Genomic DNA, 21,166 nt, shown 5'->3' on the forward strand with positions numbered 1-21,166 from the left:
TCCACCCCCTGTCCCATTTCTCTCCACCCCCTGTCCCATTTCTCTCCACCCCCTGTCCCATTTCTCTCCACCCCCTGTCCCATTTCTCTCCACCCCCTGTCCCATTTCTCTCCACCCCCTGTCCCATTTCTCTCCACCCCCTGTCCCATTTCTCTCCACCCCCTGTCCCATTTCTCTCCACCCCCTGTCCCATTTCTCTCCACCCCCTGTCCCATTTCTCTCCACCCCCTGTCCCATTTCTCTCCACCCCCTGTCCCATTTCTCTCCACCCCCTGTCCCATTTCTCTCCACCCCCTGTCCCATTTCTCTCCACCCCCTGTCCCATTTCTCTCCACCCCCTGTCCCATTTCTCTCCACCCCCTGTCCCATTTCTCTCCACCCCCTGTCCCATTTCTCTCCACCCCCTGTCCCATTTCTCTCCACCCCCTGTCCCATTTCTCTCCACCCCCTGTCCCATTTCTCTCCACCCCCTGTCCCATTTCTCTCCACCCCCTGTCCCATTTCTCTCCACCCCCTGTCCCATTTCTCTCCACCCCCTGTCCCATTTCTCTCCACCCCCTGTCCCATTTCTCTCCACCCCCTGTCCCATTTCTCTCCACCCCCTGTCCCATTTCTCTCCACCCCCTGTCCCATTTCTCTCCACCCCCTGTCCCATTTCTCTCCACCCCCTGTCCCATTTCTCTCCACCCCCTGTCCCATTTCTCTCCACCCCCTGTCCCATTTCTCTCCACCCCCTGTCCCATTTCTCTCCACCCCCTGTCCCATTTCTCTCCACCCCCTGTCCCATTTCTCTCCACCCCCTGTCCCATTTCTCTCCACCCCCTGTCCCATTTCTCTCCACCCCTGTCCCATTTCTCTCCACCCCTGTCCCATTTCTCTCCACTCCTCTTTTCACCTTTTTTGCAAGCTCCCCATCCCCCTTTACGCCCTCCTTCCAAGGCCTCCTTCCCCATCACCTCCCTCTTTCTTTGCCTTCTCCCCTCTTTCTTTGCCTTCTACCCTCTTTCTTTGCCTTCTTCCCTCATTCTTTTCCTTCTCCCCTCTTGCTTTGCCTTCTCCTCCTTTTTCACCCCTGCCCTCCTTATTTCTTCCACATGCCCTTCCCTGCCCCCCTTAAATCCCACTGCCCAACACCTATAGTTTAATGTCAAAGTGAACAGAATATTCAGCACATTACTGAGCATCATCTTGGAACATGTACAGCCTTTACGTGCAACATCTTCCAAAGTTTTGATAGCTTCTGTTGCTGTAGTTCAGAGTAATTAATGACTCTTTGAACTGAACACACAGAGGTGTGGGATGGTAATTTGAATACTTCTGGTTGATGTTGTCCATTGAAACTTTGTGATTGTTTGGAATATCTTTAATTTTTTTTTAATATCCTTTTTTGTGATCATATTCACAATATTCATTTAAGGCTGAATAGCTCGACATGTTTCTATTGCTATGGCTGAGGTTCTCTTAGATGTCTAGTTCCCATTCTGTGCCCATTCCTTGTGGTCTCCAGCATGCAGTCTGCTGATGACCATACAGAGTTGAATTGGCAAGGAAGGTGGGACCACGTCACTTGCTTTCTGAACAGAACGGGACCCTTGGCACACCCTGATTTTGAAGGTGGTCCACAGGTGAACACGTTATCGGTGTACACTTATTTACATCCTGCTGGACAAATATTTCGCTGAGCCCTTTTTCACGTTCCAACCGATCACATACATGGCTAAATCATTTATCGCAAAGCTCAAATTATCCAGAGCGTGGTGGCTGGTGGGGTGCAAAAAAATGCAAACACGTTCACCAGCAGGGCACACGTGGTCCACCAGGAAACCCCCTCTAGTAAAACTCTCAAAATCCAGAATCACTGCTCACCTCCACTTATTTGTTCCTCTTTTTCCCAATTGTGGAACCAACGTCCACATTCTCTTCAATGTCTTTCTTCCCTCCAGGTCTTCAAGACAGCTGTTCACCACCATCTCAGATCCCCCCTAATCCATGATCGTTTCTACACCCGCTAAACCACCCTACACCCCTCGCACCAAAATACATCTTGCTTCTGTATCCATATTGTCCAGCCCTTGCATTTTCCCACTACCCCTCCTTGTTACCCGCATCCCTTGTTTCACCGTCTAATTTCTCCATCGGCCCTGATATTGGCATTTCTCCTTTCTCTTTCTGCTGTTCCTTGTTATGCTGCGTCCAGATCCATCCGCTGTTCAAGATCTTCCACGAGCCTTGATTTTGCATTCAAAAATGAAATACCACTACCACCAGCAACAAAGAGGCTGAAAATAGTTTGATGATTGAATCCCAAAACATATCATCGTTCGCTCATGAGTATATGAGAGATTGACCTCTCACCTTAATGGAGCACGAAGCCACCTGTGGTGATGTCTTATCACATGACAATGGTGTATTAACGTCTCATTGCTCTTGCTTGATTTATAAAAGGTGCATGTATACTTGTGTAGTCAATACACTTATGATTTCTCTTCTTGTGCACATCCCTTCATTCATTGCTTCAGAAAGTATTCACACCCCTTTACTTTTCATATTTTGTTGTGTTACAGCCTTCATTTAAAATGGATTAAATTGAGTTTTTTTTTTGTCACTGATCTACACAAAATACCCCATAATGTCAGTGGAATATATATTTTTAGAAAATTTAACATAACAATTAAAATTGAAATGCAGAAATATCTAATTTACATAAGTATTCAACCCCCTGAGTCAATACTTGGTAGAAGTGCCTTTGGCAGCGATTACAACTTTGGGTCTTCTTGAGTATGTCTGTATCATCTTTGCACATCTGGATTTGCAGATTTGCTCAAGCTCTGTCACGTTTGATGGGGAGTGTCAGTGAACATCAATCTTCAAGTCTTTCCACAAATTCTCAATGGGGTTCAAGTCTGGACTTTGGCTGGGCCACTCAAGGACTTTACATTCTTGTTCTGAAGCCATTCCAGTGTTGTTTTGGCTGTATGCTTTTGGTCATTGTCCTGGTGAAATGTAAATCTTCACCACAGTATGAGGTCTTTTGCACTTTGAAGCAGGTTCTTCTTAAGGATTCCCCTGTATTTGGCTCCATTCGTTGTTCCTTCTATCCTTACAAGTCACCCAGTCCCTTCCGTTGAAAAGCATCCCCATAGCATGATGCTGCCACCACCATCCTTCACGGTAGGGATGGTGTTCGATGGGTGAGGGCTGTGCTCGATTTCTTCAAGACGTAGTGCATTGCATTCAGGCCAAAGAGTTCAATTTTCATCTCGTCAGACCACAGAATATTTTGCCTCATGCTCTGTCTTTCCTGTGCCTTTTTTCAAACTCCAGGTGTGTTGTCATGTGCTTTTTTTCTCAGGAGTCATTTGCATTTGGCCACTCTCCCATAAAGCCTAGATGTGTGAAGTGCTGCAGTGACTATTATCCTTCTGGCAGGTTCTACCATCTCAGTGAAGGAACTCTGTAGTTCTGTCAGAGTGGTCATTGGGTTCGTTATCACCTCTCTGACCAAGGTCCTTTTACCTGGTTGCTCAGTTTGGTCAGAAGGCCAGATCGATGAAGAGTCTGGGCAGTTCCATATTCTTTGCATCTCCTAACAATGGAGCTCACTGTGGTCTTGGGAACTTTCAACACCAGAAATTGTTTTCTCCCCTACCCCATGCAACGTGCCTCCTCAATTCTATATCGGAGTTCTATGGACAGTTCCTTGGAGTTCATGGTAGAGCATACTCTGACATGTAGTCAACTGTGGAACCTAATATAGGAAGGTGTGTTTCTTTCTAAATATTGTCCAACCAATTGAATTGGCCATAGGTGGACTCCAGTCAAATTATAGAGACATCTCACGGATGATCAAAGGAAATTGGATACACCTGAGCTCAATTTGGAGTGTCATAGCAAAGGGGTTGAATACTTATTCACTCAAGACGTTTCAGCACTTCATTTTTTAAATTATTTTGTAAAAAAATCTCTCAAACAAATATTCCACTTTCACATTAATGGGGTATTATGTGTAGATCAGTGACGAAACATCTTGATTTTATCCATTTTAAATTCAGGTTGTAACATAAAATTTGTAAAGTCAAGGGGTGTGAATACTTTCTGAAGGCACTGTATATCGTATTCTTCAACTATATTCATTCTTTTACCTCTCAGCTGAAGGATACTATGTAAATGTTTGAGGATATCATTGAAAGTCGAGAAAGATTTGACTGAAACCTCCTATTATCAAGTGTTCTGGCTGTGCCTTGTTATAAGCTAATTGAAACATGTTTCTAACCTTTTAGAAAATTTATCCTCTTTGTTCTCCTCTCCCTCTCCTCCCCTCCCCCCACCTTCCCTGAACATTTTCCACACATTTTTTCCATCTTCCTACCCATTCTGCTCCAAAGACGATGAACTTTGTGCAGGAGATTTGCCAAGTCCTCGTGGTTGGTGCTGGAGGCCTGGGATGTGAGCTTCTCAAAGATTTGGCAAGTTTTAATGACCATTACTGAGACTTTATTGTATGAACTGAGCATTCCTGGCTGCAGTAGTGAACCTCGTTGCACATTTATTGTAGAACTTTCGTTGGTGCATTATTGTTGAATGCGAGACTTTCAAAATGTCTCGCACGCCAGTCGATGCCTTTCGCGCATACGTCGTGTGTTCGCTTTCATTGACTCAGTTCTGCTGATTGGGGCACTTTGAGTCTGTCGTTGTTCGGGCAAAATCAAATTGCCTTTTGAACACAATTTGCAGTATTAGAAAGAAAGAGTCAACTGAGGGCAATTCCGAAATGCTTAACCATACCTGCTGTGTTCCTGGAGGCAAATCGGACTCTCAAAGTTATGGGAAATATCCGTGGATGAGAGGTGGCGTGTTCCCACCATTTCATGCTAATACCAATGAACGGCTGCTGTGGATAAGGGGAGTGCTACAGCCGGATCGTTTACTGCTGGCCTGTCCACAACTTGAGGGTTTGCACCCATCACTGGAGGTGGGAGGAAAACTCGGTCTTGGAATCACCAAAATCCTGAACTATTCCTGTGGAATAATTGGAGTCTCATACAGTCACATGAAAAAGTAAGTACACCCCATGTAAAGTTTTGACTTTTTCAACATATTTCAACATACAGCTATTTGATCTTCATTTCAACAATATTGATAGATACAGGTGCTATAATATAACAAATATCATGAAACATTTACATTTTGTAGTCCATTGTATAATTTAAATAAACATAAATGCAAATTTCGCATGTGGAAAAAGTAAGTACACCCCATGAAATGTTTTTTAAAATCTTTTTAACATATGTGGACATCGCAATATTTGATCTTCATTTAAACAGTATCTATAGATGAAGGTGATCTAATTGAACAAAAAACAATGAAAAATTGACTTTGCAATAATTTATTCAACAAAAAATTGTTGCACAGCATGCACAATTGCATGCACAGCTCGTTTCAAATCCCCCCCACAACATCTCGATGGGATTTAGATCCGGGCTTTGACTTGGCCATTCCAGAAGCCTTCATTTCTTTCTTTTCAACCATTCCTTGGTGGATTTACTGGTATGTTTAGGGTCATTGTCATGTTGCAAGGTCCACCTTCGGTTGAGCTTCAACTTTCTGACGGATGGCCTCACATTATCCTCAAGCACCCTCTGGTACAATGAAGAATTCATAGTGGATTATATGATGGTGAGCTGCCCAGGCCCTGATGCAGCAAAGTTGCCCCAAACCATAATATTTCCACCACCATGCTTTACAGTTGGTATCAGGTTCTTGTGGTCAAATGCTGTCTTTGGTTTTTGCCAAACATGTCTTCTGGTACTGTGGCCAAATAGCTCTACCTTTGACTCATCTGTCCAGAGCACATTGTTACAGAAGTGCTGGTCTTTGCCTCGGTGTTCTTTGGCAAACCTTAGTCTTGCCCTGATGTTCTTTCTGGACAGCAAAGGTTTCCTCCTGGCACACCTCCCATGTAGATCAAATTTGTGCAGCCTCTTTCTAATGGTAGACTCGTGCACTTTGACATCAACAGTGGCAAGAGCTACCTGTAGGTCCCATGATGACATTCTGGGGTTCTTAGAGACTTCTTTCAGCATCTTGCGGTCTGCTCTCGGGCTGAACTTGCTGGGGCGGCCTGGCCTGAACAAGTTGGCAGTTGTTTTGAATCTTCTCCACTTGCAGATGATCTGCTGGATAGTCGAATGATAGATTTCAAATTGTTTGGAGATCTTTTAAAATCCCTTCCCAGTCTCGTAGGTATCTATAACCTTCTTTCTGAAGGCCTCAGAGAGCTCTTTTGATCTGGACATGGTGATGCCGCACACGTCAACAACAAACAGCAAGCCAAACTAAATGTCTGAGGTAAATAAGACAGGTTCCTCCAAGATCCTCTCCAATGATGTTCTAATCATTTGCACCTGAGCTGGTGCACCTGATTCTAATTTTAGGTATTTGAAGTAGTGATAAATGTAGGGGTGTACTTACTTTTTCCACATGTGAAATTTGCATTTATGTTTATTTAAATTATACAATGGACTACAAATTGTGAATATTTCATGATATTTGTTATATTATATCACCTTTATCTATCAGTATTGTTGAAATGAAGATCAAATAGCTGTATGTTGAAATATGTTGAAAAAGTCAAAACTTTACATGGGGTGTACTTACTTTTTCACGTGACTGTAGTTGTAAAACCACCGCAAGTTAAACGTGCTCATAATAAATTTCAAACCAGTAAAGAAATGGCTCAAATATCTGGTCAACTTGCTGAAGAAAACCTCCAGACTATTTTTTATCAATCTACGGTAACTTACCTTTGTATAATTAATATGGGCCTATTGTGTTTTAGATTATTTGGGGGGGAGGAGAGGAGAGGGAGGGGATCGTGTCAATATTTTTTTTTCTGATACAAGAGCTGATCACTTAAGGTTTTTCGAAGATAACGTTTTCCTTTTTTTTTTTTTTTTTTTTTTTTTCTTTCAGCAGTTCTAAGCTGCATTCTATATCACTCCATCCATTCATGAGACCTGCACTATAATTCTGGCACAATTCACACAATACATTTGATGTGTATACAAGCTCAGTAAAGCCACAGTCACTAAACTAAATTGATGATAAATCACGGCTTTGAATATCGCGAAGACTAATTCTCACATTACATTCAATACGTATCGGCCTATATATCAATCGTTAACTCGTATCCCTTCCCCATTTCCCTTCTCCCATTTACAATCCCGCTCCCATTTACTGTACCTCCCCCATTTACAATCCCTCCCTCATTTCCCTTCTGCCATTTACAATCCCTCCCACGTTTCTCTTCTCCCATTTACAATCACTCCCTCATTTTCCTTCTCCCATTTACAATCCCTCCCACATTTTCCTTCTCCAATTTACAATTCCTCTTCCAGTTACAATCCCTCCCAAACTTTTCTCCCTCCACAGCTTTTCTCCCTCTCCCCACTTTCCTACCTCCCCCATTTACAACACTTCCCATTTATCCTCCTTCCTTGCTTTCATTCCCTTTGTTTTTCCTTACCTTCTCTTTTTTTCCCAATCTCTTCCCCATCCCTCACCCCTCACTCGTATATGATATTTCTATATTTTAGTTTCTTCTTTCTCAAAAATGACGGCTACCTCTACAATCGAGTACAGTTGTGAAATTGCTTTATGCACCTTTTTTTGCTAAAATTGCTTTGCTAACACTGTACTGTGCATGTGATTTTAGGCAATATTCGGAATATTGAAATGATTTAACTTTGTCTGTGTTTATTGTCCAGGCTCTTACTGGATTCAGGCAGATTCATGTCATAGACATGGACACCATCAACATATCCAACCTCAACAGGCAATTCTTGTTTCGGTCAGTTACTTCCCTCCCTCTTCCCCACCTCTAGCCTTTCACCTCCCCCCCCCCCCCTCCCAACCCACAACCCCAAAATATTCATCACCCAAGGCTATATATATATGTTTACTTTACTGTTGGTATCATACTTTATAAATTAACTGGTTTGCGAATTTAAAATATTCAGTGAAGGTATGGACCTTTTTTTTGTTTCTTTCAACACCTGGTCATGAGGTTAGTGCCGTATGAGCGCATGTGCACAAAATACTTGGAAAGGGGCAGAGGGGGAGAGATCGTCCACGTGTGGACGACAAAGCAATGAGGAATGTTCCACGTGTGGCCCATCGAATAACATTGTCACGCAACGTTTGTTTTTGTAATTTTAAGAATTTCTGCATTAAATTGTATATAGTAATGCCACTTTGATGAGAATAGAAATTAACACGTCTAGTTACCCTTGCCAGAGGAGCGGGTATTGCATTTGAGTCCGTTTGCTTGTTACTTGCCGGAAAATATTCCGGCAAGTATGTTGATCTGTTATTACTTGCCGGGAAAAAAATTCCGGCAAGTATGTTGATCTGTTCGTTTGTTACTTGCCGGAAAAAATTCCGGCAAGTATGTTGAACTGTTCGTTACTTGCCGGAAAAATTTTCCGGCAAGTATGTTGATCTGTTCGTTTGTTACTTGCCGGAAAAGCTTCCGGCAAGTATGTTGATCTGTTCGTTTGTTTGTCTGTCTGTTTGTCTGTTTGCAGCACTACGTCTACACCGTTGCACCTAGAATCGCCAAACTTGGCACACATATTGGACTTGCCCTCTAATATACTGTGCCCAAATGATGACGTCATCAGTCACGTGGTTCGGCCGCCATCTTGGAAAAACCGAAAAATTTTGCACCTCAATATCTCAAAGTGCTGAACAGAAAAAATTGAGACATGGCTCATTGTGAAGAACTCTCCATGGGGAATAAAACATGTTAATGATGACGTCATATGTCACGTGGTCGGCCGCCATCTTGGAAAAACGGCAAAACTTTGCACCACTATATCTCCAAAAGTGCTGAACAGAAAAAATTGAGACATGGCTCATTGTAAAGAACTCTCCATGGGGAATAAAATATGTTAATGATGACGTCATCAGTCACGTGGTCGGCCGCCATCTTGGAAAAACGGCAAAAACTTTGCACCACTATATCTCCAAAAGTGCAGAATGGAAAAAATTGAGACATGGTTCATTGTAAAGAACTCTCCATGGGGAATAAAATATGTTAATGATGACGTCATCGGTCAGGTGGTTCGGCCGCCATCTTGGAAAAACCGAAAAACTTTGCACCTCCATATCTCCGAAAGTGCTGAACAGAAAAAATTGAGACATGGCTCATTGTAAAGAACTCTCCATGGGGAATAAAATATGTTAATGATGACGTCATCAGTCACGTGGTCGGCCGCCATCTTGGAAAAACCGAAAAACCTAGCACCTCCATATCTCCGAAAGTGCTGAATATAAAAAATTGAGACATGGCTCATTGTAAAGAACTCTCCATGGGGAATAAAATGTTAATGATGACGTCATCGGTCACGTGGTTCGGCCGCCATCTTGGAAAAACCGAAAAACTCTGCACCTCCACATCTCCAAAAGTCCTGAATAGAAAAAAATTAGGCATGGCTCATTTTAAAGAACTCTCCATGGGGAATAAAATATGTTAATGATGACGTCATCTATCACGTGGTTCAGCCGCCATATTTGTTCTAAATGGCCGATAAAAAAGTACATTCCGGCAAGTCCTCGGTCTCTGACCGATTTTTCATTTGTTACTTGCCGGAAAAATTTTCCGGCAAGTATGTTGATCTGTTCGTTTGTTACTTGCCGGAAAAATTTTCCGGCAAGTATGTTGATCTGTTCGTTTGTTTGTCTGTCTGTCTGTTTGTCTGTCTGTTTGTCTGTCTGTTTGTCTGTTTGCAGCACTGCGTCTACACCGTTGCACGGAGAATCGCCAAACTTTGCACACGTATTTGTCTTGCCCTCTAATATATTGTGCCCAAATGATGACGTCATCGGTCACGTGGTTCGGCCGCCATCTTGGAGAAACCAAAAAACGTTGCACCTCTATATCTCCGAAAGTACTGAACAGAAAAAATTGAGACATGGCTCATTGTAAAGAACTCTCCATGCGGAATAAAATATGTAAATGATGACGTCATCAGTCACGTGGTTCGGTCGCCATCTTGGAAAAACGGCAAAACGTTGCGCCACGATATCTCCAAAAGTGCTGAACAGAAAAAATTGAGACATGGCTCATTGTAAAGAACTCTCCATGGGGAATAAAATATGTTAATGATGACGTCATATGTCACGTGGTCGGCCGCCATCTTGGAAAAACGGCAAAACTTTGCACCACTATATCGCCAAAAGTGCTGAACAGAAAAAATTGAGACATGGCTCATTGTAAAGAACTCCACATGGGGAATAAAATATGTTAATGATGACGTCATCAGTCACGTGGTCGGCCGCCATCTTTGAAAAACGGCAAAACTTTGCACTACGAAATCTCCAAAAGTGCTGAACAGAAAAAATTGAGACATGGCTCATTGTAAAAAACTCTCCATGGGGAATAAAATATGTTAATGATGTCATATGTCACGTGGTCGGCCGCCATCTTGGAAAAACGGCAAAACTTTGCACCACTATATCTCCAAAAGTGCTGAACAGAAAAAATTGAGACATGGCTCATTGTAAAGACCTCTCCATGGGGAATAAAATATGTTAATGATGATGCCATCGGTCATGTGGTTCGGCCGCCATCTTGGAAAAACGGCAAAAACTTTGCACCACTATATCTCCAAAAGTGCAGAATGGAAAAAATTGAGACATGGCTCATTGTAAAGACCTCTCCATGGGGAATAAAATTTGTTAATGATGACATCATATGTCACGTGGTTCGGCCGCCATCTTGGAAAAACCGAAACCTCCACATCTCCGAAAGTGCTGAATAGAAAAAATTGAGACATGGCTCATTGAAAAGAACTCTCCATGGGGAATAAAATATGTTAATGATGACGTCATCGGTCACGTGGTTCGGCCGCCATATTTGTCCTAAATGGCCAATAAAAAAGTACATTCCGGCAAGTCCTCGGTCTCTGACCGATTTTTCATTACTTGCCGGAAAAAATTCCGGCAAGTATGTTGATCTGTTCGTTACTTGCCGGAAAAGATTCCGGCAAGTATGTTGATCTGTTCGTTACTTGCCGGAAAAATTTTCCGGCAAGTATATTGATCTGTTCGTTTGTTTGTCTGTCTGTCTGTTTGTCTGTCTGTTTGTCTGTTTGCAGCACTGCGTCTACACCGTTGCACGGAGAATCGCCAAACTTTGCACACATAATGGTCTTGCCCTCTAATATACTGTGCCTCAATGATGACGTCATCGGTGACGTGGTTCGGCCGCCATCTTGGAAAAACCGAATAAATTTGCACCTCTATATCTCCGAAAGTACTGAACAGAAAAAATTGAGACATGGCTCATTGGAAAGAACTCTCCATGCGGAATAAAATATGTAAATGATGACGTCATCAGTTACGTGGTTCGGTCGCCATCTTGGAAAAACGGCAAAAAGGTTGCGCCACTATATCTCCAAAAGTGCTGAACAGAAAAAATTGAGACATGGCTCATTGGAAAGAACTCTCCATGGGGAATAAAATATGTAAATGATGACGTCATCAGTCACGTGGTTCGGTCGCCATCTTGGAAAAACGGCAAAACGTTGCGCCACTATATCTCCAAAAGTGCTGAACAGAAAAAATTGAGACATGGCTCATTGGAACGAACTCTCCATGGGGAATAAAATATGTTAATGATGCCGTCATATGTCACGTGGTCGGCCGCCATCTTGGAAAAACGGCAAAACTTTGCACCACTATATCTCCAAAAGTGCTGAACAGAAATAATTGAGACATGGCTCATTGTAAAGAACTCTCCATGGGGAATAAAATATGTTAATGATGACGTCATCAGTCACGTGGTCGGCCGCCATCTTGGAAAAACGGCAAAACTTTGCACCACAAAATCTCCAAAAGTGCTGAACAGAAAAAATTGAGACATGGCTCATTGTAAAGAACTCTCCATGGGGAATAAAATATGTTAATGATGACGCCATCGGTCACGTGGTTCGGCCGCCATCTTGGAAAAATGGGAAAACTTTGCACCACTATATCTCCAAAAGTGCAGAATGGAAAAAATTGAGACATGGCTCATTGTAAAGAACTCTCAATGGGGAATAAAATATGTTAATGATGACGTCATATGTCACGTGGTTCGGCCGCCATCTTGGAAAAACCGAAAAATTGTGCACCTCCATATCTCTGAAAGTGCTGAATAGAAAAAATTGAGACATGGCTCATTGTAAAGAACTCTCCATGGGGAATAAAATATGTTAATGATGACATCATAGGTCACGTGGTTCGGCTGCCATCTTGGAAAAACCGAAAAACGTAGCACCTCCATATCTCCAAAAGTGCTGAATAGAAAAAGTTGAGACATGGCTCTTTGTAAAGAACTCTCCATGGGGAATAATATATGTTAATGATGACGTCATCTATCACGTGCTTCGGACGCCATATTTGTCTTAAATGGCCGATAAAAGAGTACATTCCGGCAAGTCCTCGGTCTCTGACCGATTTTTCATTACTTGCCGGAAAAATTTTCCGGCAAGTATATTGATCTGTTCGTTTGTTTGTTACTTGCCGGAAAAATTTTCCGGCAAGTATATTGATCTGTTCGTTACTTGCCGGAAAAATTTTCCAGCAAGTATGTTGATCTGTTCGTTTGTTTGTCTGTCTGTCTGTTTGTCTGTCTGTTTGTCTGTCTGTTTGTCTGTTTGCAGCACTGCGTCTACACCGTTGCACGGAGAATCGCCAAACTTTGCACACATAATGGTCTTGCCCTCTAATATACTGTGCCTCAATGATGACGTCATCAGTGACGTGGTTCGGCCGCCATCTTGGATAAACCGAATAAATTTGCACCTCTATATCTCCGAAAGTACTGAACAGAAAAAATTGAGACATGGCTCATTGTAAAGAACTCTCCATGGGGAATAAAATATGTTAATGATGACGTCATATGTCACGTGGTCGGCCGCCATCTTGGAAAAACGGCAAAAATTTGCACCACTATATCTCCAAAAGTGCTGAACAGAAAAAATTGAGACATGGCTCATTGTAAAGAACTCTCCATGGGGAATAAAATACGTTAATGATGACGTCATATGTCACGTGGTCGGCCGCCATCTTGGAAAAACGGCAAAACTTTGCACCACTATATCTCCAAAAGTGCTGAACAGAAAAAATTGAGACATGGCTCATTGTAAAGAACTCTCCATGGGGAATAAAATATGTTAATGATGACGTCATCAGTCACGTGGTCGGCCGCCATCTTGGAAAAACGGCAAAACTTTGCACCACGAAATCTCCAAAAGTGCTGAACAGAAAAAATTGAGACATGGCTCATTGTAAAGAACTCTCCATGGGGAATAAAATATGTTAATGATGATGTCATATGTCACGTGGTCGGCCGCCATCTTGGAAAAATGGCAAAACTTTGCACCACTATATCTCCAAAAGTGCTGAACAGAAAAAATTGAGACATGGCTCATTGTAAAGAACTCTCCATGGGGAATAAAATTTGTTAATGATGACGTCATATGTCACGTGGTTCGGCCGCCATCTTGGAAAAACCGAAAAACTTAGCACCTCTATGTGTCCAAAAGTGCTGAATAGAAAAAATTGAGACATGCCTCATTGTAAAGAACTCTCCATGGGGAATAAAATATGTTAATGATGACGTCATCGGTCACGTGGTTCGGCCGCCATATTTGTCCTAAATGGCGGATAAAAAAGTACATTCCGGCAAGTCCTCGGTCTCTGACCGATTTTTCATTTGTTTGTCTGTTTGTCTGTTTGTCTGTTTGTCTGTTTGTCTGTTTGCAGCACTGCGTCTACACCGTTGCACGTAGAATCGCCAAACTTAGCACACATATTGGTCTTGCCCTCTAATATACTGTGCCCAAATGATGACGTCATCGGTCACGTGGTTCGGCCGCCATCTTGGAAAAACCGAAAAAATTTGCACCTCGATATCTCAAAGTGCTGAACAGAAAAAATTGAGACATGGCTCATTGTGAAGAACTCTCCATGGGGAATAAAAGATGTTAATGATGACGTCATCAGTCGCGTGGTTCGGCCGCCATCTTGGAAAAACCGAAAAAATTTGCACCTCCATATTTCCAAAAGTACTGAACCAAAAAAATTGAGACATGGCTCATTGTAAAGAACTCTCCATGGGGAATCAAATATGTTAATGATGACGTCATCAGTCACGTGGTTCGGCCGCCATCTTGGAAAAACTTTGCACCTCTATATCTCCGAAAGTGCTGAACAGAAAAAATTGAGACATGGCTCATTGTAAAGAACTCTCCATGGGGAATAAAATATGTAAATGATGATGTCATATGTCACGTGGTCGGCCGCCATCTTGGAAAAACGGCAAAAAATTTGCACCACTATATCTCCAAAAGTGCTGAACAGAAAAAATTGAGACATGGCTCATTGTAAAGAACTCTCCATGGGGAATAAAATTTGTTAATGATGACGTCATATGTCACGTGGTTCGGCCGCCATCTTGGAAAAACCGAAAAACCTAACACCTCCATATCTCTGAAAGTGCTGAATAGAAAAAATTGAGACATGACTCATTGTAAAGAACTCTCCATGGGGAATACAATATGTTAATAATGACGTCATCGGTCACGTGGTTTAGCCGCCATCTTGGAAAAACCTAGCACCTCCATATCTCCGAAAGTGCTGAATAGAAAAAATTGAGACATGGCTCATTGTAATGAACTCTCCATGGGGAATAAAATATGTTAATAATGACGTCATCGGTCACGTGGGTTAGCCGCCATCTTGGAAAAACCTAGCACCTCCATATCTCCGAAAGTGCTGAATAGAAAAAATTGAGACATGACTCATTGTAAAGAACTCTCCATGGGGAATAATATATGTTAATGATGACGTCATCGGTCACATGGTTCGGCCGCCATATTTGGCCTAAATGGCCGATAAAAAAGTACATTCCGGCAAGTCCTCGGTCTCTGACCGATTTTTCATTTGTTACTTGCCGGAAAAATTTTCCGGCAAGTATGTTGATCTGTTCGTTTGTTACTTGCCGGAAAAATTTTCCGGCAAGTATGTTGATCTGTTCGTTTGTTACTTGCCGGAAAAATTTTCCGGCAAGTATGTTGATCTGTTCGTTTGTTTGTCTGTCTGTCTGTTTGTCTGTCTGTTTGTCTGTCTGTTTGTCTGTTTGCAGCACTGCGTCTACACCGTTGCACGGAGAATCGCCAAACTTTGCACACGTATTTGTCTTGCCCTCTAATATATTGTGCCCAAATGATGACGTCATCGGTCACGTGGTTCGGCCGCCATCTTGGAGAAACCAAAAAACGTTGCACCTCTATATCTCCGAAAGTACTGAACAGAAAAAATTGAGACATGGCTCATTGTAAAGAACTCTCCATGCGGAATAAAATATGTAAATGATGACGTCATCAGTCACGTGGTTCGGTCGCCATCTTGGAAAAACGGCAAAACGTTGCGCCACGATATCTCCAAAAGTGCTGAACAGAAAAAATTGAGACATGGCTCATTGTAAAGAACTCTCCATGGGGAATAAAATATGTTAATGATGACGTCATATGTCACGTGGTCGGCCGCCATCTTGGAAAAACGGCAAAACTTTGCACCACTATATCGCCAAAAGTGCTGAACAGAAAAAATTGAGACATGGCTCATTGTAAAGAACTCCACATGGGGAATAAAATATGTTAATGATGACGTCATCAGTCACGTGGTCGGCCGCCATCTTTGAAAAACGGCAAAACTTTGCACTACGAAATCTCCAAAAGTGCTGAACAGAAAAAATTGAGACATGGCTCATTGTAAAAAACTCTCCATGGGGAATAAAATATGTTAATGATGTCATATGTCACGTGGTCGGCCGCCATCTTGGAAAAACGGCAAAACTTTGCACCACTATATCTCCAAAAGTGCTGAACAGAAAAAATTGAGACATGGCTCATTGTAAAGACCTCTCCATGGGGAATAAAATATGTTAATGATGATGCCATCGGTCATGTGGTTCGGCCGCCATCTTGGAAAAACGGCAAAAACTTTGCACCACTATATCTCCAAAAGTGCAGAATGGAAAAAATTGAGACATGGCTCATTGTAAAGACCTCTCCATGGGGAATAAAATTTGTTAATGATGACATCATATGTCACGTGGTTCGGCCGCCATCTTGGAAAAACCGAAACCTCCACATCTCCGAAAGTGCTGAATAGAAAAAATTGAGACATGGCTCATTGAAAAGAACTCTCCATGGGGAATAAAATATGTTAATGATGACGTCATCGGTCACGTGGTTCGGCCGCCATATTTGTCCTAAATGGCCAATAAAAAAGTACATTCCGGCAAGTCCTCGGTCTCTGACCGATTTTTCATTACTTGCCGGAAAAAATTCCGGCAAGTATGTTGATCTGTTCGTTACTTGCCGGAAAAGATTCCGGCAAGTATGTTGATCTGTTCGTTTGTTTGTCTGTTTGTCTGTTTGTCTGTTTGTCTGTTTGTCTGTTTGCAGCACTGCGTCTACACCGTTGCACGTAGAATCGCCAAACTTAGCACACATATTGGTCTTGCCCTCTAATATACTGTGCCCAAATGATGACGTCATCGGTCACGTGGTTCGGCCGCCATCTTGGAAAAACCGAAAAAATTTGCACCTCGATATCTCAAAGTGCTGAACAGAAAAAATTGAGACATGGCTCATTGTGAAGAACTCTCCATGGGGAATAAAAGATGTTAATGATGACGTCATCAGTCGCGTGGTTCGGCCGCCATCTTGGAAAAACCGAAAAAATTTGCACCTCCATATTTCCAAAAGTACTGAACCAAAAAAATTGAGACATGGCTCATTGTAAAGAACTCTCCATGGGGAATCAAATATGTTAATGATGACGTCATCAGTCACGTGGTTCGGCCGCCATCTTGGAAAAACTTTGCACCTCTATATCTCCGAAAGTGCTGAACAGAAAAAATTGAGACATGGCTCATTGTAAAGAACTCTCCATGGGGAATAAAATATGTAAATGATGATGTCATATGTCACGTGGTCGGCCGCCATCTTGGAAAAACGGCAAAAAATTTGCACCACTATATCTCCAAAAGTGCTGAACAGAAAAAATTGAGACATGGCTCATTGTAAAGAACTCTCCATGGGGAATAAAATTTGTTAATGATGACGTCATATGTCACGTGGTTCGGCCGCCATCTTGGAAAAACCGAAAAACCTAACACCTCCATATCTCTGAAAGTGCTGAATAGAAAAAATTGAGACATGACTCATTGTAAAGAACTCTCCATGGGGAATACAATATGTTAATAATGACGTCATCGGTCACGTGGTTTAGCCGCCATCTTGGAAAAACCTAGCACCTCCATATCTCCGAAAGTGCTGAATAGAAAAAATTGAGACATGGCTCATTGTAATGAACTCTCCATGGGGAATAAAATATGTTAATAATGACGTCATCGGTCACGTGGGTTAGCCGCCATCTTGGAAAAACCTAGCACCTCCATATCTCCGAAAGTGCTGAATAGAAAAAATTGAGACATGACTCATTGTAAAGAACTCTCCATGGGGAATAATATATGTTAATGATGACGTCATCGGTCACATGGTTCGGCCGCCATATTTGGCCTAAATGGCCGATAAAAAAGTACATTCCGGCAAGTCCTCGGTCTCTGACCGATTTTTCATTTGTCTGTCTGTCTGTTTGTCTGTCTGTTTGTCTGTCTGTTTGTCTGTTTGCAGCACTGCGTCTACACCGTTGCACGGAGAATCGCCAAACTTTGCACACATAATGGTCTTGCCCTCTAATATACTGTGCCTCAATGATGACGTCATCAGTGACGTGGTTCGGCCGCCATCTTGGATAAACCGAATAAATTTGCACCTCTATATCTCCGAAAGTACTGAACAGAAAAAATTGAGACATGGCTCATTGTAAAGAACTCTCCATGGGGAATAAAATATGTTAATGATGACGTCATATGTCACGTGGTCGGCCGCCATCTTGGAAAAACGGCAAAAATTTGCACCACTATATCTCCAAAAGTGCTGAACAGAAAAAATTGAGACATGGCTCATTGTAAAGAACTCTCCATGGGGAATAAAATATGTAAATGATGACGTCATCAGTCACGTGGTTCGGTCGCCATCTTGGAAAAACGGCAAATCGTTGCGCCACTATATCTCCAAAAGTGCTGAACAGAAAAAATTGAGACATGGCTCATTGGAAAGAACTCTCCATGGGGAATAAAATATGTTAATGATGACGTCATATGTCACGTGGTCGGCCGCCATCTTGGAAAAACGGCAAAACTTTGCACCACTATATCTCCAAAAGTGCTGAACAGAATAATTGAGACATGGCTCATTGTAAAGAACTCTCCATGGGGAATAAAATATGTTAATGATGACGTCATCAGTCACGTGGTCGGCCGCCATCTTGGAAAAACGGCAAAACTTTGCACCACAAAATCTCCAAAAGTGCTGAACAGAAAAAATTGAGACATGGCTCATTGTAAAGAACTCTCCATGGGGAATAAAATATGTTAATGATGACGCCATCGGTCACGTGGTTCGGCCGCCATCTTGGAAAAATGGGAAAACTTTGCACCTCAACATCTCCGAAAGTGCTGAAATGAAAAAATTGAGACATGGCTCATTGTAAAGAACTCTCCATGGGGAATAAAATATGTTAATGATGACGTCATATGTCACGTGGTCGGCCGCCATCTTGGAAAAACGGCAAAACTTTGTTCCACTGTATCTCCAAAAGTGCTGAACAGATAAAATTGAGACATGGCTCATTGTAAAGAACTCTCCATGGGGAATAAAACATGTTAATGATGACGTCATCGGTCAAGTGCTTCTGCCGCCAGCTTGGAAAATCCGAAAAACTTTGCACCTCCATATCTCCAAAAGTGCTGAATAGAAAAAATTGAGACATGGCTCCTTGTAAAGAACTCTCCATGGGGAATAAAATATGTTCATGATGACGTCATCGGTCACGTGGTTCAGCCGCCATCTTTGAAAAACCAAAAAACCTTGCACCTCGATATCTCCAAAAGTGCTGAATAGAAAAAATTGAGACATGGCTCATTGTAAAGAACTCTCCATGGGGAATAAAATATGTTAATGATGACGTCATAGGTGCCTCCCTTATGACGTCATAATTGCATTTAACTCTGTCTGCAATATAACAGATGTTCTCAGCTTCATCAGTCGTAATTTCTTTGTAATCGTTGATCCAAACACCACTCATTTTGGTATTTAACTAAAAACAAGTCACATCCAGGAATCAAGATCGACCTGACAAAGAACAATACTAGAGATACTTTCTGACCAGTTTCAGCCATTCTAGAATGTCATTGAACTTTCAACTGAGTCGATTGAATGTTATGAAGGCTGTGTCCACTAGCACTGAGGAGAAAATCAAAGGTTGTGAAGAGTAAGATCACACAAGTGCATTATATGCAAGATGAGATACTATCTTTAATACAGATGCTCAGAACACATGTGCACAACATACTACTCTGTACCAGAAATGTGAACCAAGATATTGAGTGTATGTCAAAACCATATTCTGATTCCCACCGAACTAAAATCACCATGCTGGACGTGTAAAATGTAAATCACATGATATAAAATCACAAATGATGTAAAATCACAAACTCATTTTCAGGTATTTTAACAAAGGGTAGTCAACATTGTACAACACTAATCAAGTCACATACAGTATAGTATCACACCAGAGGTCATTGGTGTTACAAGATTCAGATGACGAGATCATTCACTGGTCATGATTGACACCATTGGGTTTAGCAGTTCTAGAGAATTTGATATAGCTTCTGATGAAGAAGTGTATCCAATTTGAAGTGTTGCTGTTCATGTATTTTGAACTCATCTTTCCAGAGACAACCATTCAACCTTTATTGGTTCACATACAGGTTGATAGACTTGTGACTGTCTCACTGGAGGAAGTTCACATGTATCAATATTTAATTACTGATGTTAATTACAATCAGGTAAATATTTGATAATGTAGCTCTGTCTGGGCTAAGATATGTAATGTACTATTTGAAATCATAGTATGCTGTCATATATGTCATGCTTGCGGAGAATATCTGCTATAACAACTTACAACGACATCAATTATGTCTCATGAACCATTCATGTACACTCTGTGGTGACAAAAGTCATGTCATGATCAGAATAGTACGTATCATGCACGTCCATGTGAACTTGTTCCGGTTCATTTTTATTGAAATATATGTGATCTATCATTGTACCTCTATCTGTTGTTGCCTGGTTAATACATTGTTTGAATCCATAGCATTGCATGAGCTTTGTCAACTCTGTTTGTCTTTGGTTTGTCAAATCATCATTGAAGTCACCAAGTATGATTGTTGGCACATGTAATGGCATCAAATCAAGAAGACTACTTAGTTGTAGCAAGAAGGTTTTCATTGGGAATGATGGTTTCCTATAAACTACAGTAACAACAAAACGTGATTTCTGCGTTTCTAAAACTATCGCTTTTGACTCCAATCCTTTCACAGATATCAGTTCTAGTTCTTTAGGTTGCAGATCAGTCAGAGCACATATCATCACTCCGTGCAAATTACCATGATCATGCATGCTTGGAATATTTTGTCTGAAAACTGTATATCCATATTTCTCAGCAAATTCATCAACATTATGATCATCTGTCAGATAGGTTTCAGTGAAACACATAACATCTGTTTCAGCTAAAATTTGATTTTCTCTATGACTCATCAGGTCTGCTAATTTCTCCAGGAAATAATGGATATTTAAGTGACCCACTGTTATCCAGTCAGGTTTGTGCAAGGTCAAAAGATTTAACTCTTCCATTGATAATGTATTAACACACATTTCATTAATTTCATGTTCCAATTTATCATTAGCTTTTATTCCAGCTGAATCGAAGTCAAGTATATGCAAACCAAGCAGAGTCTTCACTCGACTGAATGCCACATATGCTTGTCCTTTTCCAAATCGTTTTGCACCCTTCATGCTGACAACAATTTCATCCACTGTGAGACCCTGACACTTATGAATTGTTACTGCCCAAGCCAGTGTAAGCGGGAATTGTCTTCTGGAGATTTGCGCTGCCTTCCTGTTTCCTTTTTCAAATTTCC

General features: G+C 41.7%; 2 protein-coding genes across 2 annotated transcripts in view; both read left to right on the forward strand.

Moving 5' to 3' along the window:
* LOC137417996 (E3 ubiquitin/ISG15 ligase TRIM25-like) overlaps positions 1–21,166 on the forward strand; it is a 227,682-nt gene that overhangs the window by 171,542 nt on the left and 34,974 nt on the right. The gene's annotated exons all lie outside the window — the stretch shown is intronic.
* LOC144889915 (NEDD8-activating enzyme E1 catalytic subunit-like) lies at positions 1,304–20,709 on the forward strand. Its single transcript, XM_078771131.1, has 6 exons — positions 1,304–1,625; positions 4,386–4,466; positions 7,767–7,849; positions 8,024–8,132; positions 8,357–8,399; positions 20,690–20,709. Exons 1-6 carry the CDS (start codon positions 1,509–1,511, stop codon positions 20,707–20,709), a joined length of 453 nt encoding a protein of 150 aa, XP_078627257.1. The 5' UTR covers positions 1,304–1,508.

The sequence above is a fragment of the Myxine glutinosa genome, chromosome 1 (assembly GCF_964187855.1).
Source record: "Myxine glutinosa chromosome 1, kmMyxGlut1.1, whole genome shotgun sequence".
Taxonomy (NCBI): Eukaryota; Metazoa; Chordata; class Myxini; order Myxiniformes; family Myxinidae; genus Myxine; species Myxine glutinosa.